The 26,362-nt window shown below is 42.7% G+C and overlaps 1 protein-coding gene across 1 annotated transcript in view; it reads right to left on the reverse strand.

The window, feature by feature from the left end:
• Nucleotides 1-25,872, reverse strand: part of PKHD1 (PKHD1 ciliary IPT domain containing fibrocystin/polyductin) — a 454,138-nt gene extending 428,266 nt beyond the window's left edge. Inside the window, exons 1-12 of the mRNA XM_034990755.1 lie at nucleotides 25,784-25,872; nucleotides 23,515-23,592; nucleotides 22,753-22,897; nucleotides 19,816-19,924; nucleotides 15,429-15,486; nucleotides 11,840-11,918; nucleotides 10,257-10,331; nucleotides 8,034-8,098; nucleotides 7,481-7,520; nucleotides 6,556-6,626; nucleotides 3,224-3,325; nucleotides 2,323-2,418 (exon numbers count right to left, since the gene is read on the reverse strand). Coding sequence (XP_034846646.1) covers nucleotides 2,323-2,418; nucleotides 3,224-3,325; nucleotides 6,556-6,626; nucleotides 7,481-7,520; nucleotides 8,034-8,098; nucleotides 10,257-10,331; nucleotides 11,840-11,918; nucleotides 15,429-15,486; nucleotides 19,816-19,924; nucleotides 22,753-22,897; nucleotides 23,515-23,592; nucleotides 25,784-25,835 — 970 coding nt within the window. The 5' untranslated portion in view covers nucleotides 25,836-25,872. The remainder of the gene's footprint in view (nucleotides 1-2,322; nucleotides 2,419-3,223; nucleotides 3,326-6,555; nucleotides 6,627-7,480; nucleotides 7,521-8,033; nucleotides 8,099-10,256; nucleotides 10,332-11,839; nucleotides 11,919-15,428; nucleotides 15,487-19,815; nucleotides 19,925-22,752; nucleotides 22,898-23,514; nucleotides 23,593-25,783) is intronic.
• Between the last annotated feature and the right edge of the window lie 490 nt (nucleotides 25,873-26,362).

Genomic DNA, 26,362 nt, shown 5'->3' on the forward strand with positions numbered 1-26,362 from the left:
GGTAGGGAGCCCTTTTTAATGGGAGTGTCAAGGAAAGAGAAGCCAGTCATGGGGAGAACTGACCAAGCAAACAAATGCTATGATTGAGTAAAAGAGGACAACATAATTGTGCACTTTGGCTTCTCTTATTCAGGAGTGAACTTCAATATCTTCTTTTTTTTTAAAGATTTTATTTATTTATTTGAGAGAGAGGGCACACAAGCGTGAGGGGAGGGGGTGCAGAGGGAGAGGGAGAAGCAGGCTTCCCGCTGAGCAGGGAGCCCCATGTGGGGCTCGATCCCAGGACCCTGGGATCATGACCTGAGCTGAAGGCAGACACTTAACTGACTGAGCCACCCAGATGCCCCCTCAGAATCTCTTAAGGTCTAGTTCAGCCTGGGAATTCTATTCCCTACAACCCTTTTTTCCCAGAAAATAGGCAATCCTTAAATTTTTCACATGTCATGGTCCCAATGTGTGGACTCACACATGGAACAAATTATGTGGCATGCTGTCATTACATGATAACTTCAATGACACTGTACTGAGCAAACCCTGACACCAGAGGTACCTGTACGATCAGTATTGCATGACTGCCCCTTGGACTAAGGGTGCAGCTAGGGGATCATCCACTTGCAGATTCAGATCCCAGCTCTGCCACTTCCTACATGTGCAGCTTTGAGCAAACTGCTTAATGCTTTCATATTCTTGTGCATCAAAATGGGGACAACAATAAATAGAGATCATGCACCAAAGACTAAGGGAGATGGAGTTATATGTCAATTGTATCTCGATAGGGCTGGAGGGAAAATGAGGCAATTTGATAATTCTGGCAAAAAAAAAAAAAAAAAAAGACTATTCCTCCTATTCTAAGGCAATGAACTGGATGTGGGTCACATAGCAATTCAGCTGAGCATGGGAGGATATATACACAAAGAGCATGAAATATAGTAAGTACTCAATAAAGGATCGCTGGGGTAATTATTATTATTTTAAACTACTACTGTTGTTCCTTGTGAAATCCAAAAAAAAAAAAAAAAAAGGAAATAGATAAGGAACAAGCAGAAAAATAAAAGCATATTTTAATATAGTACTTGGATTACTGGAGAACTATTTTAATGCCTTTCCTGTGCATGGAAAGATGTTCTGGGCACCCCTGGCCTCCCATCAGGAGAGACCAGCCACACCACACCCACCATTTCCACTGTACCAACCAGTTGTTGCCAAACGCCCTCTGCTTCAGGAGCACCACTGCTTTACATAGTGATTTGGCCTCCTTTCATGGAAAAAGCTTCAAAAGGTCTCCATAAAGGACGCTAAGTCCCACAAACAGCTGCATTCAGGAAATTATCCTACCATTACCCAAGTAGCTAACGCAGGAACCACTTGAAGAGGGGACAGCTCTCTATTTCCTGGCAGGAAACACACATTCTCTCTATCACCTGCTTCAGTAGTTTTGTTTGCTGGGAAGGGAGCTTCCCCTGACTAACAATGACAGATCTGGGACCTGGAGAATGCTCAAGCCAAAGCTTTGCATGCATTTTCACACCTGAATGGCCTTTCTTTAGAAAGGCTTCTCTCCCCGCTGGGTTACTTTCCCTGTAAGTGCAGAGCTTCTGGAGTTGAGGTCCCTGTCTGTAGTTGAACCATGAAGTCAGCCCCTGTGGGGCCAGTGAGGACCACAGATGCACAGACCGTGGTTCCAGGCTACGGAACCCACCAACCACCCTCAGTCCCTAACCACACCTGAGCTTCCAGAAAAGTGCTCCAGCGCTGCGCTCTTCATCTGCAGAGAAGAACATGTGGAACCTGTCCCCTTGCCTGCCCCACTTCTGCCCAGTTCAGGCATAAACTTTAGGCAATGGCACCAACACATCCTTACTTTTCAAAGAAGCAGGCAGCCACCCAGAGGGAAGATGAAATGGCATTTGAATGCGCCCCACTGCCCCCCACTCCCTGGCCTTGGTTGCTGCTGTCATTCAGAGCATGCTCTGGTCTTCTTAGACAATGGGCTCCCAACAGACCCACGCTGTGGAGGGAGGCAGCTTAGGGGGTTTCCACCAGTAGCTACAACAATGTCTTGACTGAAGTTATGCTTTCTACATCAGGTCTCCCCTGAACCCCAGTGGCCGTTGGTCTGGTTGGGGCTAGAAGGACAGTGTCACAAAACGTCAGAACAAAGCTAAGGGCCTCTCTGAAAGGAAAGCCCTGACAGTGGTATCTCAGGCCCAGAGCTCACTGAGCTAACCAAACAGCTGAGGCAGCAAACACTCACTTCTTCTTCCCCGTCCCTCGTGGTTGTAACCGGAGTTCATTGAACGGTCGTGGTGATGACTTCCTTACCTGCCTGAGGGGCAGTGAGCCTTGCACCTTTTCCTGGAGCCCTGGTGGTGCACTCAATCTTCCTGGGAGACACGTGTCTAATATCACATGGAATACCTGAGGAGAATTTTTTAAATTAGATAAATGGATAAAGAAAGAGAGAAAGAGAGAGACAGAGGTCTATAGATGTAATGGCAGGACAACACAACCACACTGAAGTTGACAGGCTCCTATTCTAAGGCAATGAACTGGATGTGGGTCACATAGCAAACGTTGTCCCCCCAAATGAAGGCCAGGAAAGGGAGAGCGCAGGGCAACAGGACATAGGGCAGCTTATAGTAATCAGAGAGAAAGCCAGGCAAAGCAATGCCCTTCACTGAGAAGGCGCCCAACAATTCAGCTGAGCATGGGAGGATAAGCGTGAGGTGAGATGGTGAGGACCTTTTCCTTCATCCTTGGCATCACAAACTGGAGGAGACTCCCAGTTGGCAGAACAGAAGGTTCTAGAAGAGTCCCACAAAAGGATTAGCCAAGAGGGCATTCCAGAAGAATCTGCATAGCAAATGCCTGTCTACTCCAGCTTATATAGAGGGCTAAGCAAGGAGGGTGGAAAGAGATGTTGCCTTTCAGTAGGAGTAGACCTTTGTGAAGAGGCAGCTGTATTTCCCCTTCTCTTCATTCCCAGGATGAGGACCCCTGAGGGAATTGCCCGTGAATTATGTGTGTCTGCAGAACACCCTGTTCCTGCAGGACTGCAATCCCACCTGGTCTCAACCAAACAAGTCAAATATCTTAGGACAGGATGGCATGAGTTGCAAGAGGCAAAAATTGCTTCCCCCACTCTCACCATGCTGTAAGATATACATAATCTCCTGCAGCATTTAAAACTATGAACTATTTTCAGCCATTTCAACTTAGTTACCTGCTATGGTAACCTGGGCAGGATTGTCGAAGAAGTCTCCTGTAATTGTGAGTTCTGTTCTTCCCCCAAGGCTCCCAGTTTCTGGAAACACCGATAGTATTTCTGCAAAAGAAAAAAAAAAAAAGTAAACTTCCAAATATAGACCAGAATGTGACCCAAATAATAATATAATAATAGAAGGAAAGCTATCAATAATGTATTCCTTACTTGAACTTTTCTAAGAGGAGCAACAGTTGGAAATTTTTCTAGTAATACTCATTTAAAACACATATAAGGACTCATCTATAACTATATGAATAATAAATATAGGATCAATATTTGAAAATGACTGAATGCAGTCACTCACACTATTAGCAGAAATCCCTACATACCATAATGCTTTCTCAGTTAGGCAATCTGTCACCAGAACTCAAGTACTCAATGTATAAGTCACAGAATAGTAGGTTATACATTATAGAGGAATCAACTTTGGAAGCACCAAGCAAGGCTTCATTCACCCTTATGAGCCTGCAGTTTGCACTAAGCAAAAGAACGCATCCCACCATCGTCTTCAGGAGCCTTGCCCTCCTCCCCATCCTGCACGCTCCTCCCCCTGTGTGCACTCACCACCTCAAACCTTCCATGCTGTCCTCCATGTGTTCTTCCATACTGTCTCCTGACTGCTTCAAAACCCCACTGTCATATGCCACATAGCCCCCAGAATGTAAGATTTTCTGGTCCTTTCTTCTCCTATGATCCAACTTCTACCATTCTAAGTTCTATTCCCTCCAGGGGAAAGAGGAGTTGTGTTCTTCAATAAAGTGAAGATACAAAGAAGCTAATCATGAATGGTCTGGAGTCTATCACGGCACTTCTTACATAATGCTCTTGCCCATGAAACAGTATAATTATGACATCCTGGGCTAGTGGTTAGAGAGAGCACATGAAAATGCACAGGGGAGGTTTAGGAGTGCAGCGAGGGTCTGGTGGAGTAGAAAGAAATTTCTAGAAATGACTCCTGAGCCAAATCTTAAAGCATGAATTAGAACTGGCCAAGTGAAGGAGAGAGAGAGAAGGGAAAGGGTGTTTAAATAAAGCAAGTGATAGTCTGAGTGTGGAGAGAGGTTGCATTTCAAGTCCATGTCAGTGTTGCTGGAATATAGAGGGAAAGACGGAGCAGGAGAAGCAGATGAGAAGACCAGAGTCTGGTACGTGGTACCATTTCCTGTAGAGGGCGGTCAGCAGGGGAGAGGCATCAGGTGTGTGTTTGGTGTAGGGCGTGGTGGTGGCGATGTAGAGCGAGGACTATTCAGGGGACAGATGGCAGATCGGGGCCCCTGGGAACCATTTTGGCAGGCCAGGCAAGAGATGATGGGGTTCTGAATTGAGGCAGTGGTTGTAGAGATAGAGTGGATACATCATCTTTAAGAGATCGATGGGAGGTCTAATTGCAATAAGTACTCTAAAACTGTATCAAGAAATCAATGGGAGGTAAAACCAACAGAAACTGGTAACTGAATGGATTAGAGATGAGAAAATGGAGGAAAATTGTAGATGAATCCCAAGACTCTTGCTCATCTCCCTTTCTTGACAGCTTTTGGAGTTAGGACAGACACCATTTTGTCCAGCTTGTAGATATTTAATTACAGCTCAGAAAAGCTAAACGACTTAACCAAACTCAACGAGTAATTGAATGGCAGTCCTCAGGGAGCTCTGCCAACAGCTCTCTGTCATTGTCCACATCCCGTCTCCCATAACCCCTCCTGTGCTTTGAGAAAGTTCTGGCCTGAGAGGCCTCATCCCAAGAAGACATTGGTGCTGGAAATATGAAATAGCTGTGTGATTGGAGATACCTGTCAGCCTGTGTGGCATTCAGGGTTCAATTGTGTTAGGCACACTCACAAGGAAGCTTGGGGTCAGGTGGCCAGGAAAGTGTACTTCCCATTGTATACTGCCTATGTGCATAAGATTTCAAATCGGATCTGCATTTTCTAGCATTGGGACCTTTGGTTTCTTTGCCTTTCTGGGTCTGTGTCTTCATCTGTAAAATGAGACTAGCACTGTCCGTCTCATAGCTGAATTAAATAAATATTGAGATCACATGTAAAACACTCAGCAATCCCCAGCCATGCTTCTCTCGGCCCTCACTATCACCTTCCCCTTGGGTGCTTCTTCAAATGGACTCCCAAAGAGACTAGTTACACGGGTTAAAGAAAATAAAGGCGGGGCGCCTGGGTGGCTCAGTTGGTTAAGCGACTGCCTTAGGCTCAGGTCATGATCCTGGAGTCCCGGGATCGAGTCCCGCATCGGGCTCCCTGCTCGGCAGGGAGTCTGCTTCTCCCTCTGACCCTCCTCCCTCTCATGCTCTCTGTCTCTCATTCTCTCTCTCTCAAATAAAAAAAAACAATAAAAAAAAATTTAAAAAAAGAAAAGAAAGGCAAGGGTCAAAATTCAGCTTTTTACACAATTAGACTATCTATTCACTAGAGAGTGAATGACATTTGCCCCATGACCTACAAAATTTCTTGCACTTTTGGCAAAGGTAGATCCTGCTGCCCCTGGAATGTGTTCCTCCCTCACAGACGTGTCTGCAGTGGTTTTATGATCATCGTCAAGACTCAAATCTAAGCACTCTTCTTTAGTGATCGATTTCCTACTACAGAATTGGGTTCACAATTTCATGCAAGCTTCCAATTTTCAGTATTCATTTTTTAGCACGGAGGTTTACCCATCAGATAGCAACACCATAGTTGAGCATGAATATCAGCAAGTCATAAATTGTTGGATGAATGCTCAGAAGTGGTATTAAAGTAACTGGAAGACACACTTTTGTACTTTTCAGGGCCACCTCTTTACTGTTATTTCTCAGAACATAGACTAAGGATGACCTCCTTTCATTCAGTTTATATCCACAAACTTTGTATAGAAGCCTATGATCAAGCCTCTTTTAATACAGTAATGAGGGGCACCTGGATGGCTCAGTCGTTAAGCGTCTGCCTTTGGCTCAGGTCATGATGCCACGGTCCTGGGATCGAGCCCCGCATCAGGCTCCCTGCTCAGCGGGAAGCCTGCTTCTCCCTCTCCCACTCCCCCTGCTTGTGTTCCCTCTCTCACTATGTCTCTCTCTGTCAAATAAATAAATAAAATCTTTTAAAAAAAAATACAGTAATAAAGCTGACACTCACATAAGCAACTTCTTCTCAAAACCCAAGGGTCACCCATCATTATGGCGGGGATGGCTTCAGGTGCTCATGGTTATAGAGAAATGGTACCAGGAGAACGGGAAGGAGGATCCAACATTGAGTGAGGTGTGAGGGAAGGAGCGAGGAGTTCAGGGACAAGGACAATAGTACCTGAGTATGTCTGGTACAGGAAAAGGTCCAGTTTAGCACTGACCAGCCATGCATTCTTGTGTACCATGGACCTTCCAAGACAAAGTTTTGTTTTAGATGAAAAAAGCATTTAAGTTTGCATTTCTTAAATCGGCTGCCTAAAACGAGGATTGGGAGCCAACTTCCCCTGATCTTTAGAACAGTTTGGATACCTTTGATGAGTAGAGAACGATACCAATGGGGCAACATGTGTTTTGTGATTTAGAAAGTTTTTGATAATAATAGCTACTTCACAGAGCGTAATAAGTGTTAGGGAAAGATGAACATGAAAGGGCCTGGTAAGGAGCTGGCCTATAGGAGATACTCCAAGGATTTTGGTGTTATTCCTTCCTAAATTGGAGAGAAAGAGAGAGAGACCCTCCATACGTGGGGCTGTGAGCTTTAGGTGACATGTCACTATCACCACAAAGGGATGAATGTCAGCTAGAGAGTATGCTTGTAAGGAAAACCCCTGACAAATTATATGGTATCAGAACATTAGGTAAGGCATGCAGAAACCATTCAGAATCATAATCCACTCTCCAAAACTCTGAAATTTGGATCCTCTCCATCTTGAAGAAGGCATTTCCTGGAATGGCACAATGCATTTCCTGGAACAATGTACTGTTTTAAATTGACAGCATTATGAGATTACTTAAGAGCTAATTCCCACAATTTTGTGCCACCATCACATTGAAACATTTACATTACCTCAAGATGAGTGTGTAGGACACAATTTTATTCACCTAAGTAAAAGAAATCAAGTAGGTACAGGGGGGTTCATTATGCTATTCTGTCCCTGTATGTCTGGAATTTTCCATTATAAAAGATTCAAAAATATAAGAAAGACAAGAAGGAGATCAATAATATAAGGTGATGATAAATTTGCTTGCTTCCAGTTACTTACTTTCCTTTGTTAAATACTGAGAAACTAACATTCTGGGAGCCTGTAACAAAAAGAAACAGACATTAACACAGGAGTCTGCCTGTATCACTGGGACCAGGCCATTGCTACCATAAACCCTAGGACTCCAGATATCACCAAGTTACCACCCAAACCTGTAATTTCTTTAACAGTGCCCAAAGTAAACACCTCTGAGACTCAGCACCATTACTGTTGACTTCCATCAATAAAAGGATAAATGCGGTAACACACAGCAGGTAAGAGCCCAGGCTTACAGTTACACTAAACATGATAAGTCCATAACCAGCTGCACTGGTTACTAGCTGCAATTTTCTCACCTATTAAGTGAAAATAATTCCACCAACCTCACCAATCCACTCACTGTGATGATTAAATTAGTTTCTATTTAAGCCATTTCATGTAGCTTTTTAAACAGTTCTCAATACATGGTAGTTACTATTCTCATCCTTGTGAGAACCAATTCTTGAACAGTATTTTTCTGATACAGAAAAAGAAACAGATAAGACGTTCAACTTATGTTACTTCTTGAACAGACCTATGTAGTTGCCTTCCACACGGCACTGCAGAGTTCCAAGACCGTGGTCTTCCTGAAGAGGATAACTAGAGCAAGAACCAAAACCTGAGGTGAGAATTACCAGACAACTCAGTTCAGAAGTTCTGACTCTTTAGCCAGGAAAGTAAAAACAAATAAAATAAAAGGCCAATTAGTCAGTGAAAATTGGCAGATACTGAAGGCGTAATGAACTCATTGGAGCAATTATGTAGAATAGTACTAACTAGAGTTCTCATCAGTGCATATGCTATCAGCCAAACACAGTGTGAGAGACAAAATTTAACTTGCTCTTAACCTCTTTTCAGACCTTTCCATTCTTTCCAAAACCTTTACAACAAAGACAGCAAACTCTTATCAAGAAAAAAAAAAAAAAAACCTACTAAGTGTGAACCCCCCTACGAACTGGGATAAGATATTTATAAATGGCATATCTGATAAAGGGTTAGTATCCAAAATCTATAAAGAAGTTATCAAACTCAACATCCAAAAAAACAAATAATCCAGTTAAGAAATGGGCAGAAGACATGAATAGACATTTTTCCAAAGAAGACATCCAGATGGCCAAGAGACACATGAAAAGATGTTTAACATCACATATCATCAGGGAAATACAAATCAAAACCACGATAAGATACCACCTCACACCTGTCAGAATGGTTAAAATTAACAACACAGGAAACAACAGATGTTGGTGAGGAAGCAGAAAAAGGAGAACCCTCTTACACTGTTGGTGGGAATGCAAACTGGTGCAGCCACTCTGGAAAACAGTATGGAGGTTCCTCAAAAAGTTGAAAATAGAGCTACCCTATGATCCAGTAATTTCACTACTAGGGATTTACCCAAAGGATACAAAAATAGTGATTCAAAGGGGCACCTGCACCCCAGTGTTTATAGCAGCATTATCAACAATAGCCGAACTATGGAAAGAGCCCAAATGTCCATTGATTGATGAATGAATAAAGATGTGTGTGTGTGTGTGTGTGTATATACACACATATATATGGAATACATACACAATGGAATATTATTCAGCCATAAAAAAGAATGAAATCTTGCCATTTGCAACAATGTGGATGGAACTGGAGGGTATTATGCTAAGTGAAATAAGTCAGTCAGAGAAAGACAAATACCATATGATCTCACTCGTATGTGGAATTTAAGAAACAAACAGCTGAACATAGAGGAAGGGGGAAAAAAGAGAAGGAAGCAAGCCATAAGAGACTCTTAACTATAGAACAAACTGAGGGTTGATGCAGGGAGGTGGGTGGAGAATGGGCTAAACGGGTGATGAGTTTTAAGGAGAGCACTTGTGTTGAGTACTGGGTGTTATAGGTAAGTGATGAATCATGAAATTCTCCTCCCAAAACCAGTATTACGCTATATGTTAACTAACTAGAATTTAAATAAAAATTTTGGGAAAAAATGTGTCAACCCACAAAAGAAGGATCCTGAGCAAACAAACTGAAGACACCAGGAAGAAACTACATTATGGAGTCTGGCTCTACAACATGCCAGTCCTATAAAACTAAGCTATAGAGTATAATTCTTGTGATGGCCTCAAGAGAAGGTTAAATCTACTAATCCTGAGTGAAGTGAAAATCCAGCAAAATGTTGGTTAGCTAAACTGTAAGCATGTAGACACTCATTTTAAAAATTCATTGTAATACATAAACAAATTTTAGTTGTTTTAGTTGTTTTTTTTTCCTCCCTTTGGTTGGTCATTATAGAGGAGTGGTTAAGAGCATGAACTTGGAACCTGGCTAGTCAGCCCAGATACTCATTCCAGCTCTACCATTTTCTCTTTTCAAGGCCTTGGGCAAGTTTCTGGACCCATCCGTGCCTCAGTTTCCTCATCTATAAAGTGAAACTAATAACCATTTGTCCTCACAAGAATATTGGGTAACTTAAAGGTAAAAGTGTTAGAGCAGGGCCTGGCCTAGAATGAGCACTTAGTATTAGCTATTTGTTTTCAAGAAAGTTTTCAGAATCCACTTCAATTTGCATTTTGAATCAATTACCATGTATTTTCCAGTAAGTCTAAAAATAAGGCAGTCAGCAGTTATGGGTGATCTATATTAAAAAATAGATTGTGTGTGTGTGTGTGTGTGTGTGTGTGTGTGTGTGTGTGTGAGAGTGAGAGAGAGAGAGAGAGAAACCCACATGGAAGAACCTAAAAGCATGTATATAGACAGGAAAGACACTCACCGGCTTCCTGTCTGCCTGTTTACAAGAGAGCAGGCTGTGACCCATTTGTCTCCTTGAGCTTCCAAGATCAATGGGCTGGATAAAAAATGGGGGGGGGGGGGAAGACATAAGACAATAGCATAAGGCTTCCAGTAAACATTCCTGGCAAAACTCACAGGAAACATTGCTCTGAGCATTCTCCTCTGGATTTATGGGGCATTCTGCAGGTGGCCAAAGCCTGTCCCCTGAGGAGATGTTGAATCAATTCTCAGCCTGCAGGTAGGAGCACGTAGCACTATTTCATGGTCCACATTTTCACACAGCAGAAGGAGCATTTCCCTTTTCCCCCAAATCTTCATCATGTCCACATTGGCTCTACTGGGTCTACACAGAACCACTGTGGAGTTTATGCCTTTGTTCCCCCTTTCAAATGCTGTATCCCAGGGCGCCTGGGTGGCTCAGTTAGTTAAGCGACTGCCTTCAGCTCAGGTCATGATCCCAGGGTCCTGGGATCGAGTCCCACATCGGGCTCCCTGCTCTGCGGGAAGCCTGCTTCTCCCTCTCCCACTCCCCCTGCTTGTGTTCCCTCTCTCGCTGTGTCTCTCTCTGTCAAATAAATAAATAAAATCTTTAAAAAAAAAAAAAGTGTCAAATGCTGTATCCCAGACCCAGGCTGACATGGTACCAAGCAGTGAATGTGACATATTATTAAGGATGCACTTGGGGCTTCTAGCCTCCACAGAAAGAGTCATTTCCTTTCAAGACAAGTTGACCATGACTTAATGCCAGAGATGTAGATCCTTAGAGTAGCCAGATCATGTCCTCTTCAACTAGGGCAGAATCACAGAGAGGGAACAGAACAGAGGAGGATACCCCATCCTCTCTAGAAGTATGAGGAAAATTAGACACAGTATATAGAATCTGCTCAGCTATAGTAAGACTAGATTCCCTCTACCTCATCAATCCTCACAGTAACTACTTCAGATGTTGCATAATCAGGTGCTTAGGGCTTCCGCCAAAGACTACAACTTCACCACTTTCCCTCTGGTTCTCCTCTTTCCCTAGCATGCATGATTTAATAGTAACACTTTGTTTCAAGAGTCTCTGGTGAAGAAAGTCATGTTGGCAATCCCAATCATTCCCACAAAACAGTAAAACTCAGCGGCTCTCAGTGCCTTCTCCTGCATCTTCCTCCCATCACACTAACATAATTTCTAAATGCACAAACGCATACCAACCAAACAGGGAAGTTATAATGGTCTTTTGGGTTCACACATCATTTTATAAAAAATTTATTTCAGCCTGAGAAACAAGGTGGAGAAGGGTAAGAATCGAAAAAGAAAACCCACAGATGCAATTAAAGCACGATTCACGCTGAGCCCAGAGTGACTAGTTGTCAGTAAATAAATGAACCAACTTAATCGACCAGTTGCAATTACATTAACAAAGTTTGCTGAAGCCCAGCTCACCAGGGACCATAAACTGCAAAGAGGAAAACAGCAATTCTGTGCCAACTGCTTACAATTTATTGCTATCGGGGAAGCTGGTCTCAGGAAGCAACCCAGCATATTTGTAACTAGTTGAACACCGAAACACACACTTACCTATCAATGTACTCAACATCAAAATCAAAGGTTTCTGATCTTCCAGTGATAATCCAGCCATACACATGTATTAGTTTTCCTGTTTTAAGAAGATTTTTAAAAAATTTAATAGACTTAGCTCCAACTATAAATTATAAACTATTTCTTTTTGGTTTCATCTATTTAATACGGCCAAACTGGTCATGAGTCAGAATATTAATGCTTTTTCACAAACTGTACAATAGGAAAGGAGCCCCAAGTATGATCCGGTGATCAATACTACACATTGGAAAGGCTAAAATAACCAATTATTGCAATCACAGGCTTAATCATCTATGTATGGAGCACAGAAGTAATAACAGGTCTTCCTCACAGTCCCATGAGGCTTTCAGGAGGAAGGGGCCGGTTTCCACACGCTGCCTTGTTCTACCCTCTTGGGTGTGTATAGACCATCCACCTAACGTGGGATTTAAGGACCATGTGCCTTGGGGTGCTCCGCATTTCATGAGACTTTCCTCTGGACACTTACTAATATGGACAACCCAGGAGGTGCCTATCCCAAGACCTGGATGGGTATTCGGGATATTAAACTTTTTTTCCATATCTCAGAGTACAAAAGATAAATGTCAAGGATGACCCAAATGGATGGGAACTAAGAAAGGAGGGGATGAGATGAAATAGAACAGAGTTATGTCTTAAAGGATGGCAATGGCACATCCCATTCATTGAACCAATATGTTTGTGTTCAAAGATAGGGCAAATTGGGGATCTGCAGACAGTCGGTGTCTGCCTTGCCCCCTGACAAACGGATGACTTCTACTGCTGAGCTCCTCTATGTGACTCACAGGGATTTCCACTGGGTAGCAAGCATTTCCTTAATACTCCCCTCTTTTGGTTCAAGTTCAAGAGGAAGTGCGGGCATCAGCTATCCTCTCTCAGCAACTCTCGGTCCTGCCCCTACCCGCTCTGCTCACAAGACGTGAGAAAGGAATCTGATGCAACCCTTTCTCAAAAAGAGTTTGGGGGCCCCTCCCAGATGCCACATGAGCTGCTTTGTTCCATCGTTTAAAACACCTAAACTCCCCTCTGCGGAACTACACGAGGCAAAGTTTTAAGCAGACGCACCACAGTGAGGTGATGTAGTTAAAGTTCACCAGACAACCCCACGACCTGGAAATGTGTGCCTGCCAAATAATTAGAGAATTTAACCATCTGTGCTGTGATCTTGTAGTATCACAAACAACATTAAGAGATGAGAGAGGTTTTGGCTAATAAGTAAAACCTCAAAGATGGAAAAGAAAAGAGCGCCTATGGGGCTCGTGAAGTCACTGAATGCAGAGGATTTGGGATCTCTTCACGGCCACATTCAAAGTCACAAAAGAACATTACCAAGAAGTCGTTCCCTTCACACTATGCTTGTGTAGTATTAATCCGAGATGCTTTCAGATGCAGTCATTGGAGGACTGGCAGTGAAACCCTGGGAACCTTCCAGGAAATATGAGAGCCACTGTAGGGTGAATGGGTAGAAGGGGAGGGAACCTAATGCCTTAGACAAAGGTCACAGACACGAAGAAAGCCTCGAGTCTGCAGTTCTCCACGCCTATTAACAACTGGCAAAATAATTTCCCTTCATTTTAATAGAGCTAAATTATTGATTTCCTGGCTTTGGTGGGCATGATTTCAAGCTCTGATGGGCATAATTTTAAAAATTGGTAACAAGTTATAGAAATTGGGAATTCTGAGTTTTTGTCTTGTTCCTAAACAAAGAAGCCCAACAGAGGCTGAGAAATGGCTAAGCCTGCCCACGGTGCCAAGCGATTCTGTGTCACAGTGGAGGGCTGTTAACCACAGACAGAAATTCAACTACTAATGGAACGTCACCGCTCCTGTCCCCACCACCTCCCCCATCTCCCTGGCTGCCACCCTGGGCAGGCTTCCCAAATGAAATGAGAGTAATTGTCTGGAAAGTGATTTCAAAGATGCCGCCGTGTGATCCTGCCTGGAGGGACCACTCCACTCCAACCAGGCCAGCCACCAGTCATTCCCCCAGAAGGTGGAGGAGACAGGGTGCAGCACTCATACTTGGTGGGAGAAACGGGCCTGACAGATCTGGGTGAGCCAACATCCCATTTCACACCTCTGATGGCAGGCTCCTTCCTCATCCCTCACCCTGTGGACTTCTGCCATCGAAACAAGAGCTTTCTAACACCAAAAAGCAGGGACCCAAATGTCTGCATGTGATTCTCAGACCACATCTCTTTTTAATAAAATATGATCATGTCTTGATTATTCAGACAAATGGAAAGAAACAGATCTCTGAATAACCTGCATTAATAAAATCATGCCAGATTCATATTCTTCAGGATATCTTTAAATACATGCATACATAATCTGTGTCTATACACACACGCATACACACACACAAGTACAAACACTTTTCAGCAACTCAGATACTCATTTTGACATTCTTTAGTCGTCAAGCCATTCAAAACTCTATCAGTTTATGCATTTAGACACAACTACATATAAACGTTTAGCAACTTGTATTCCCATAATTACACCATCTGGAAGCCCTAAACAAAGGAAAAATCTGAAATAGACAGAGGAATTTGCCAAGAATCAGACAGCGAATTATATATAATCCTAGCTGTGTTTACTACTTAGTTGTAAAGCAAGCTTAGCAATTCTTGAATCTATTTCTTAGCTGCAATCCTTTCTTTTATGTAAATCTCTCTCTTCTTTCTCTCTCTTCTTCTCTTCTAGCCCCTGGCCTCTGCATGTGTGTGTCCTCTAACTCATAAACAAGCCCCCAGGATAAGTATCAGGGTTGCTGGCCTTCCATATAGTATGCAACACCACCACTCAACACAGAACAAAATGTTGGATATACCTGCCCACTCTGGATTCTGCCTGTCTGGGTTCAAATCCCAGCTGCACACTCACTAGTTGACTGTAAGCAAGCTGCTTAACCTTTTAGTATCTCATTTCCTCATCTGCAAATGAGAATAATAGTCCCTATGTCATCAGATTCTTGTGAGGATCTAACAAGATAATACACGCCAAAAGCTTAGAACAGAGCCTGCCTGGCTCACGGAAAGATTCCATAAAGGTTTGCTATGAGATGTGGATGATTATAAAGTTAAGAGCAATGATGATTTCTAGTTCCTCCATTCTCTGGCAGTACCTGGTTTGATTTTACTGGCCTCTTTCTCTTTTCTTGTTTGGATTCTTTTGTTATCAGTGAAGTAAAAGAGCAAAAGTGCCCAGAGGTGAAACCAAACCCGGTTAAAATTAAACCAAAGTTATGGATTAGCCTGGTGATGGGTATTGAGGAGGGCACATTCTGCATGGAGCACTGGGTGTTATGCACAAACAATGAATCATGGAACACTACATCTAAAACTAATGATGTAATGTATGGGGATTAACATAAGAATAAAAAAATTTTAAAAAAAAATTAAACCAAAAGTTGACACTTATTTTTAAAACAGCATCAGAGAAGAAGCTCAATGCTCCTATTTATAGAGAGCACCCACCTGGATAGAAGAGTTTGCAATAGCTTTGGCAAAGGGACCCATAATTATTCCTGTTTTAATAGGAGATTCCTTACCTGGAGCTCCACTTGGTGGTGTAACTTGGTAAACAATGGGTGTCTGCCCCCTGGAAAACTGTTCAGGAAAAGTCATCACAAGGGAGCATTTCATTAGCATATCACGACCACAAACAAGAAGCAAAAGTCATTCTTCATCGAATATTAGTCTAAGGTGGTAAATGGTTACATTTCCTCAAATCAACTAACATCTATTTCTTTTTATCCCCATAATCTATCTGTGAAGCAGAGGTGACGGATATTATTACAGTTCTTCCATTTGAGAGGTAAAGGGAATTTTATCAAGGTCCCAGAGCTCTCTGCCCTGCACCATATTGTCCAAACTTCGGCAAGTTTCTTTCTACCTGTCCACCTGCCATACCCAGGAACACATTTTACCAGAAAGAAAGGTAGGTAGGCCAGGCTTGAGAATTCCATTATGTAACTTGGTATCTTGGAATCTTGAAGGATTTTTTAATTTTTCTAGACAATAATTCACTTACTTAAATTGAAAGGATTGCAACTTAACTTATTAACACCCAACACGTAAACAGGAATTAGCAAGCTAAAAAAATTGCAAGCTGGGTAGACACACAAGTGAGGTGTTTGTTGGGAAAGTGGACGGTGCCTATTGGGAGAAAAATGATGCAAATGATTCAAGGAATGGGAAGGAAACTTATTCTTTGAGAAGGAGGAAGCAGCACTGATGGGAGAGGGGAAAGCCTGGTCATGGCACTCCAAATCATCTTTCTATGCCCCCTCCCCACAAAGCCCATTTTCTGTTAATTATAAGCTCCAAAGAGGCAGGGATGATGCCGGACTCAGTCACGGTCATATCCTTGTGACTAGCCTGGGATAGAGAAGACATTCAAATCTTTGTGAATGAATAGAGTGGCCCCCTGTGAGATCATTGATGTGGTGCTTGTAAATAAAAGAGAGAAAAAGACAACTCCAGGAATTCCATCTCCCCTACAGGCATCTGGGTTAACCCAAGATTAGTGCACTTCACGGCCAGGGCCAGTGTGAAAAGAGAAGCAGAAGGATGGACTGACCAGGCCAAAGTTTGACCCATGAGCTAATGACATTGAGGAAGAGACCTGGTCTCCCCCTCCGGCCGCCCTCACCCCCAACCCCCTCTAGATGCCCAGATTGCCTTCATTCCCCATAAACTACACGCTTCCCACTTGCAAATCCAATGACAGCAGATCGTTTAGCTTGGTCTGCTTCCAGCATTCCAGGAGTCCACCTTCCCAGGGAGAATATCACCAAAGAATAACTCCATTGTTCATCCACAGCCCGAAGCAGAGGGGAGAGCCAACAACATTTCAACAAAGCTGGCAGTGGCCTGGCAAGTGTGGGTTTTAGGCATTGATCCACATGGCTGTACAACCTGCCATCAAGGCCAGTTTCCTCCTTTCTAAGGGAGAGGTTTAGAGAACAGGTCACAGGAAGTATGTACAGTCAGGAGGTCAAGGTGAGACTGTAGTGACCTCACCGATTGGGAGCAGCTCTGATCTCACCAAAAGATAAGGATTAATGCAATTCCACACACACCTGCCAAACTTGCACTCCCTACCCTGGCCTCCCAGCTTCCTCCCGCACCCAGGCCTTCACCTCCCAATGGGGCGCCTTTCATATCACTGTCATTTCCGGTTGGAAGTATATCCTAGGAGCCTCAGGAGGCAGAGCGGCCTTACTGCTCCTTCTCACAGACGTTAGAAACTGAGGCAAAAGAACAACCGAGTCCAAACCAAATGAGGAAACATGGCTCTGGATTTCCAGCTTGCAGTGTCAGCTCTAGCGCTCAGCCTGTGAGCCGTCCACCCCAAGCGTGGGGGCAGTAGAGTGACTCCTTGATCACTCCTTCCCGTTCCTTGGCATGCTGGGGCAGCTCAGAGTTCAACCTCAGAAAGAGTCTCCCCTGTGATTCCCTCTGAGCTGACACGACATGAAAATGGTACATTTCTAAGGAAAACAGGCCCCGCTCACCCAGCAAGCTAGAGACAGGACAAAGTGAAAAATTAATGAGCTTCCAAATCAAGCTTCCCGCCTGCGAATCCCTGAGCGCCAGCAAGGTCAGGGGCGGCAAGAAGGGGGAGAGGAAAAGCAGCGGATTAGGAGAGTGAAGCCACAGCCCCCAGCTGCTTGATAAACCTTCTGTGAGTTGTTCAAAGTTGTCAGCGCCCGCAGCCGGCTCTTTGAAGTGGACTGCGAGATGGAATTAATTTTTAATACTCACGGTTCCCCCAGTCCCAGTCCCAAAACAAAGAGACACACCGTGTTTTATTTAGCTTGGAATGCCTCTCATTAACTGCGTCCCCTGGTGATTATTCATCAACTCACCAAGCTAGGCCAAAGCACTCAAGGACTTGTTTTCTTTAATGTGCAATTTTAGGAAGTGCTTCTCCTCTCTCCCCTTGCTCTCCTTTCCAATCTTTAATAAGTAGGAACACTACTATCTGGGGTGAAAGGAACATCAAAACCAAAAACAGCACGGTGATCAGGGAGGGTGCTTGGCCATCCGTCTTCTGTTACATTCACAGAGACAGTGGAGAGGTGGGGGTGCAGGGCTTAATAAGAAAGAATGATCTTTTTTTTTTTTCTTTCTACTGCATATGTACAGAAGCAAAATTCCAGAAAACAAGACTCTCTGGGAGTGAGAAACAAGTTGTTAAATGTGAACTGACAGCAAATTCCAAATTTGTCAATGAATTGCCTGTATAAAATGTAGATCATAACAGGGATGAATTTAGGGGATGAAGTCTTGTTCTAAAGGAGCATTAATTAATGACAAAGACTTTTATGAACAACTCTTCAGCGGAGGCACCCTGTGGGAAGGACAACCATGACAAAGAGCTCTGTCAAAATTCAGTCTTTTATGAAAAGTCTAGGGCCTACCCTTTCAGAGATTAGTAGAAAACTAACCCGAAATGGACAATAGGCTGAACCAAACACAGAATTAAGACCAAGTATACATATTGCTTCTCCAACATAAGTTAGGCATTAACTCATAAACTCTCTGCTTCCGTTTAGCTCTGCACTTGGAGAATGCCACCAGCAAATGCCCTTTCAATCTAGGATTAGAAAGAGGAGCAGAAATCACATGAAGCAGAGGGCAAGGTAGAACTTGGGTCTCTGAGTCCCTTCCCCCTACTAAGACTTAGGAGAATTGCAGCTGTGAAATGAAACACTGACCAATGATAATCTTTGCAGCTCCTCATGGGCTTAAGTTTAGATGAAGATTTAGAATCCAATGCTGGGGGACGCCTGGGTGGCTCAGTCAGTTAAGTGTCTGCCTTTGGCTCAGGTCATGATCCCAGGGTCCTGGGATCGAGTCCCGTATTAAGCTCCTTGCTCAGCAGGGAGTCTGCGTCTCCCCCTCCCTCAGCAGCTCCCCCTGCTTGTGCTCTCTCTCTCTCTCTCTCTGTGACATATAAATAAATAAAATTTTTAAAAAATGGAATCCAATGCAGGTTCAAGTCTTAGTTCTTTTAGACTCCACATGTAAGTGAAATCATACAGTATTGGTCTTTCTCTGACTTATTTCCCTTAGCACAAGACCCTCTCATTCCGTCCATGTTGTCACAAATGATAAGATTTATTCTTTTATATAGCTGAGTAACATTCCATTGTGTATATATAAACCCTCTTCTTTGTCCATTCATCCACTGATGGACACTTGGACTGCTGCCATATTGTGGCTATTATAAATAATAAAACACAGGGGAGCATATATCTCGTCAAATTGGTGTTTTAGTTTTCATCACATAAATATCCAGAAGTGAAATTGCTGGATCATGTTTCTATTTCCAATTTTTTTGAGGAACCTCCTTACTGTTTTCCATAGTGGCTGCACCAATTTACATTCCCTCCAGGAAAGGGAATATAGTTAATAACATTGTAATAACTCTGTGTGATGACAGATTGCAACCTAGACTTATTCATGGGGATCACTTTGTAATGTATAAAAATATCAAGTCACTATGATATACACCTGAAACTAATAGGACATCATATGTCAATAAAAAATTAAAAATTAAACTAATTTAAAAAAATCCTAGTTCTGCCATTTAGTACCTGGATGACATAGGCAAAATTATTGATGAGATGGGCACATTATTTCATCTCCCTGAGCCTCAAGTCACTCATCTGTAAAACCAGGATAATAAATAGTTGCCCCTTAAAATTGTTTTGAACATCAAATTAATGTATATAAAGCACAGAGCCTGACATACAAGGGCTCCATACTTAACTTTCATTGGTATCGTCTCAGACACCTCACAACTACCACCCACGTTTCTTCTTACCCTGGCAAAGCCGACTCCGGCTGACTTAGAACTTGCTTCTTGATAGCACAAGCCTATCCTCAGACGAGGCAAAGACACATTCCTCCATCCTTAGAACCCACCTTGAACGTACAGTTGTTTCGTGGTCCAGGACTCGGGCTGCCCACCGCCTGTCCCCCAGAGTGCACTTCCAGGTAATACAGACCCTCGTGTGCTTCAGACAGCAGAGATCTGAGGGCAGAAAGTGGAAATCCTTGTGAACCAAAAACTGTGAACTACCAAAGCCAGAAGCCCCACGTGACCACCCCAAATTTCCTCCGGCACCTGTGAAACAGAGCTAACCAAGGATTCCTAGGTTTCACTTTACACCGTCTAGATCCACTCACCCACTAGACTTTAAAGATTGGATCCTTCAGCAACATGTTATAATTGTTTTACTGAAAGTCCTTAAAATTAAAAAAAAAAAATTCTGTCTTGTTCCTCAGAATTGTAGGTTCATAGGACTTCAAGACATGGAAGGGACATTGATAGATAATCTAATCCTAGTTTCCATTAAAAAAAAATTTTTTTTTGATGGTTCCTGGAATGCCTGGGTGGCTCAGTCGGTTAAGCATCTGCCTTCAGCCCAGATCCTGATCCCAGGGTCCTGGGATCAAGTCCCGCGTCGGGCTCCTTGCTCAGTGGGGAGCCTGCTTCTCCCTCTGCCTGCTGCTCCCCCTGCTTGTGCTCTCTCTCTTTCTCTCTCTCTCTGACAAATAAATAAATAAATAATCTTTTTAAAAAATTTTTGACAGGGCGCCCGGGTGGCTCAGTTGGTTAAGCGACTGCCTTCGGCTCAGGTCATGATCCTGGAGTCCCGGGATCGAGTCCCGCATCGGGCTCCCTGCTCGGCAGGGAGTCTGCTTCTCCCTCTGAACCTCCTCCCTCTCATGCTCTCTGTCTCTCATTCTCTCTCTCTCAAATAAATAAATAAAATCTTTAAAAAAAAAAAAATTTTTTTTGACAGTTCCAAACAGATTAAGAAACTTATGTGTGCAAACACCACAGACCAAGAGCAAAGTAGGGCTTGAATCCTAGGCTCTCTCTGATAAAAGGCATTGATTTCACATATTGCCAAAAAAATTCTTGACCTCATAATATTCAAGCAGTCCATAAACACTTCATATATCCATCAGGAGAGCCCTGGACCCCCTCTCCTCTTTTCACAAATATCACAGTGATTTCCTCCCCTCTTTGATGCTGCCATTCCTGTTCATTTTTGTAAGAGAGGGAATATGATGAATAAGGAGCTAGAATTAAGAAGTGCCTCCCCTCCAAGAGTTTCTCACCAAACTTTTCAGCATGACTTTAAGTATTTAAATCTGCACCATCCAGTGTGTAACCATTAGCCATATGTGGTTACTGGGCACTTGAAATGTGGCTAGTCACAAATACAATATGCTGTAAGTGTAAAATCTCAGTGGACTTTGAAGACTTGGTGTGCAAAAAATACATAAAGTATATCATTAATAATTTATATAGTGATTACATATGAAATAATATTCTGGATATGTTGAGTTAAATAAAAATTATTAAAATAATTTCACTTGTTTCATTTGACTTTTTAATGTAGCTACTAGAAAATTTTAAATTACATTTGTGGCTCACCTAAGGTTTGGATTAGACAGTGCTGATCTAGATGCTACAATGTCAATCCTGGTGAAAGCAGATATGTCTTTATGATAATGAATAGGACAGTATTTAATTGATGATAAAATGTGCATTTTTTTACATTTGGGGGTTAATTGAACTTGATATTCATCTTCCAACCAATGAGTACATGTAAGAGGATAGTGTTTCTTTTCCTCTAAAAAAGATTATATAAAATCAGTGGTGCATCTGAAAATCATTAGCATGTTGGGATTGAGGAGATAGAACATATAAAACTTCAGAGTTTTGATCTATTTCATGGCAAGTTCTTGCAAGAACTCTATGCCCATACCTACCATAAAATGTAAGGAAGACGTACAAGCCAGTTTTAAAACAATTAGCAGCAGGGCTGTAAGAAAGTTCAGTTCAAGAGACATCTATGGAGCCACATCTACTCACAAGGTATTGTGCTAAGTACCATAAGGACTACAAGGGTGGTATTAACACACCCCTTGTCCTCAAGGCACTTCATTCTAGGATGAATCTGCAAGGGAACAACTGACCTAAGTGTCATGAGAAACACAGGGCTGAGGAAACAGGGCCACTGAGGCTACACGTGCCATGCCTGTGTGTAAATTACAAAAGGTGCTCCTTCCTCAAAGCTGTGACCACTGCCACGTGGATGTCAGCCCCTATCTGCCTCCCTTTCAAAGAAGGGCAAGATTACACTCAGTTGTACGTTCAGGGAAGAGGTGACATTTGCAGGTTAGATTTCAGTAGGCAGAGATGGAAAAAAGGGAGACTTCCTGAAGGAGAGAACAGAAAACAAAAGGAAATGACAATGTTGTTGTTGTTGTTGTTGTTTCTCTTAAGCAATGATCCACTTTCACGCGGCATCTCAAAGACATGAGTAGGGAAAGAATGAACTCGTAGAAACTTCGTAAGACAACAAAAACTTGAGTGAAACAGTAGATGACCTGGAATCCTGTACAAATCACACCAAAAAGGAAATACGCTGAGGACTAAAGCAAATTTCCTTTCTAACGGGTTTGGAGTTTAGGCACAATCAGTCCAATTATGCCTATTTCAGAAGATGAGTTCTTTAGATGGCTAATGGCACCATTTATTGAAATTTTAATAGCGATAGAGCTCCTTGCAAACAACAATAAGAAAACACAGCTGGAAATACAATCCAACCCCTCCTTATAAATGTCTCAAGTTTCTCAAAATTCTTCCCTGTATTTTCATCCTCCCTTAAGCCCCAGAGCCCTGATAGGGAATTTTTCAGAAGCGTATTCACACAGAACATTTTTAAAGCTATAGCTGGTAACTGCAGTCATAGAGGGAGTTGCTCTAATTTGCCACCCAAAACTACCGAGATAAGCAAAGCACTCGCCCTGTCTGATCTTCTCCTTCCCAGATAGGTGTACCTGGTCCTGCACATGACCACCGGCAAATCCAAGAAGACGGGAGAGACGTCACAAGGGATGCTCGGCAGGACAGGCACAGCCGCATTCACCAGGTATATCTCCAGCTGAGAGCCATTGGTGGGATAAAGGAGCTCCGACTCCCAACCTAAACACAAGGGAGAGGGGAATCTCGGGCTGAGCAGAGTTGTTGTAATCCACACAGGAGAATATAAAAACATGGCCACACAGGGGCAAGGTGATAAGCTGAGCTTGCCTGAGGGTTAAATGACTACTCTTCATTTCCAAACGCATTTATGACTGCGGTGTAAATGCATGGTCTCATTTATGAGTTTATAAGAAGAATTTTCCTCTCTTCAGGTCCATCCACTGAAATCCAGGACTTTCTCAGCCCTAAGCTAAACCGTGGTTTAGAAGTTCCCACATACAGAATCATGTGCAAGGAAGATAACTAAGATTCTGGGCAACACAATGCTATAGGACTATCTACACGCTACCATATCGTGTCATTTAGGGTTTCTAGGGTCCCATCCCACAGCTTGGGATAAGAAAGCGGACGTGGGCATATGATGGTGTCATGTGCTCTACTTCTGTGACACCAAGTGAGCATCTGGAAACACAGAGGTCAGTGTCAGTGGTTCCAACAGCCCTCAGGCCCTCTTTTACACCTGTCCTTAGCCAAGGAAGAGAGCCAAAGACTCATATTATTTAAGATTCTTAACACCAATAAATAAGAAACTGACATTTGGTAAGACCCAAACCTACCATCAAAAATGACTGTGATCCACGTTCCCCCTGCAAGACTACCTTCTTCAGGTTCAACATGGAAACTCAGGGAAGGCACTGTCAATAAGTAAGAAAAACACTGGGTTTGAAGTTCAGATTCAATACATCCACTTCCCTAACGTTATAAAAACAAAAGATAGCATTCCTCAGAATCACCAGAAGGGCTTGACAAAGCACAGATTGCTGGGCCCCAGCCCTGGAGTTTCTGACTCAGTGAGTAGGTGCAGGGTAAGGCCCAAGAATTTACAGTTCTGACCTGGTGCTGCTCATGCTGCTGGTTTGGGGATCACACCTTCAAAACTTTCATTTTAAGGAGAGTTCTGGCTGATCCTCTTATTTTGGACATCCAAAAACCCACAGTTCACCAGAACAATCCTGAATTTCTACTTCCTTCGGGAAGGGCTTCAACGACACATTTGGTTCCTAATTAAAGAGAATATCTCTTCTCTCTTTCCCACCCTTTAATTAGGTAGTCATAATTTAGTTGTAAAGTCACCCCTTATTACTTGTAATTCCACTTCCCCAGAGGAGAGGAGAAACTTCTAGAAGCCGTCCCTATTTCAATCATCCTGCTCAGTATACCATCTTCTGATTTCCTCCCTTTGAATATATGATCAGAATGACTCCCCAGATGGATACAAAATTCTGTAGATTTTTTGCCTTGCCTGCTCAGAGAGAGGCTGAAGCATGGATCGGTGCTGGAATTTCCTTGAAAAAAAAAACAACAATACAGACTACACATGCTAGGCTAGATTGGGTTCTCCCATCAATACCATTGGCTGAGCATAATAATCAAATCCTTATCTTTGAAGACACCTCTCGACATGCCTTAGCCGAGGCAAAGCCAATTCAAGGAGCCATCAAAAATCGGTCAGCTCCTCAGTGAGATCATAGATAGGGAAAGTGTTATCTACAGAACACTTTTCATTTCCTGTGTCAGAAAAGATAAAGGATAATCCAGGCCACGCTAACTCTGGTTAACCCAGACCTTCCATGTACATTTACAAAGGGGGTATAATGCACAACCAAGCGTGGTGGGCAATCATTCACATCAACACAATTATTCACGGCAGGCCCAGCCAGACCAGCCCATGCTTACCCTTCAAAAGAGTACTAGATACTTCTACCTAAAGAAGGGCCAAAACAAATGCCATCAAAAGATACCAAGGAGGGGCGCCTGGGTGGCTCAGTCGTTAAGCGTCTGCCTTTGGCTGAGGTCATGTTCCCCAGGTCCTGGGATCGAGCCCCGCATCAGGCTCCCTGCTCAGCAGGAAGCCTGCTTCTCCCTCTCCCACTCCCCCTGCTTGTGTTCCCTCTCTCACTGTCTCTCTCTCTCTGTCAAATAAATAAATAAAATCTTTTTAAAAAAAAGATACCGAGGATAACCAAATTCACAAAGAAAATTAGAGACGTGATTTGAGAAATGAAGAGTTTGATACAAGCAGTCATTAACCTCTAAGACAAGATAAGCTATTCCCTTTGGGAAGACAAAGCAGTAAAATCTAAAAAGAATTACATTATAAGGCTCAAAAAGGAACTATAAAAAGAAGGTTATAAGGTATTATTAGAAGCTCAAGACTATAACAGCAACCTCCATTGGCCATTAAAAAAGTATATATTCGGGGGGTGGGAGGGATGGGGTGGCTGGGTAATAGACATTGGGGAGGGTATGTGCTATGGTGAGCACTGAATTGTGCAAGACTGTTGAATCACAGATCTGTACCTCTGAAACAAATAATACATTATATGTTAAAAAAGAAAAGAAGAAGAAGATAGCAGGAGGGGAAGAATGAAGGGGGGGGAAATCGGAGGGGGAGACGAACCATGAGAGAAGATGGACTCTGAAAAACAAACTGAGGGTTCTAGAGGGGAGGGGGGTGGGAGGATGGGTTAGCCTGGTGATGGGTATTAAAGAGGGCACGTTCAGCATGGAGCACTGGGTGTTATACGCAAACAATGAATCATGGAACTACATCTAAAACTAATGATGTAATGTACGGTGATTAACATAACAATAAAAAATAAATTAATTAATTAAATTTAAAATTTTTTTTAAACTATATATTCATAACTAATACATAGCCTCAACTACTAAACAGGAAAAAGTAATCTCTAAGCAGTGAAAATTTAAACCCAGAGCACATACTTCAGACTTTCCCCCAAATAATATTTTAAGTATCGATAAACTAGTTCTCAAGGTAACTTGTTGTGTTCTATCTGTAATTCCTTCAGAACACATCCTACTCACCTGCCAGAAGTAGTATTTCCATCCTCATCAGAGAGATCAGCCAGACAGTCATCCTGTCCACTTAAATCAGTCCTCTCAAAATTTTCAATTTTGTGGGAGCAGTGTAGCTTTCGTGCTTTATAAAAAAAAAAAAAAAAAATGAAAAATTACCATCATTTTTGCTCACATACTATTACTTGACTGTGCCAAAACTTGGAAAATTAAGGAAGTGATACCAACACGGCCCTAGAGTCTTCAAAGGGACCCACCATCCTCCCAAGCTCAGGAGAAAAGGATAATCTAAGAATCTTGTGTAAAATCATCACTATCCGACCCCCTCCCCCTCTCCCACCAACTTATTTTATTCATGTTTAAGCTGGGTAAATAAGAACAGCCTCTTTCATTAACTCAATTATTGAACAAAAGCTTAATTTAAAAAATAATAAATTCTAGATCTCAAGATACTAGTTAATAGTGGTTGTAGGGTGGGGGGTAGGGGGAGGTTGTTTTGTTTTGTTTTGTTTATAGAAGAGTCTCAGTCCTCCAGGAAACCAATCAACACAAAAGAGTAAAAAGTTTAACAAAGCAAATGTTAAGTAT

The sequence above is a fragment of the Mirounga leonina genome, unplaced genomic scaffold, assembly GCF_011800145.1.
Source record: "Mirounga leonina isolate KUSES-001 unplaced genomic scaffold, KU_Mleo_1.0 Mir_53, whole genome shotgun sequence".
NCBI lineage: Eukaryota > Metazoa > Chordata > Mammalia > Carnivora > Phocidae > Mirounga > Mirounga leonina.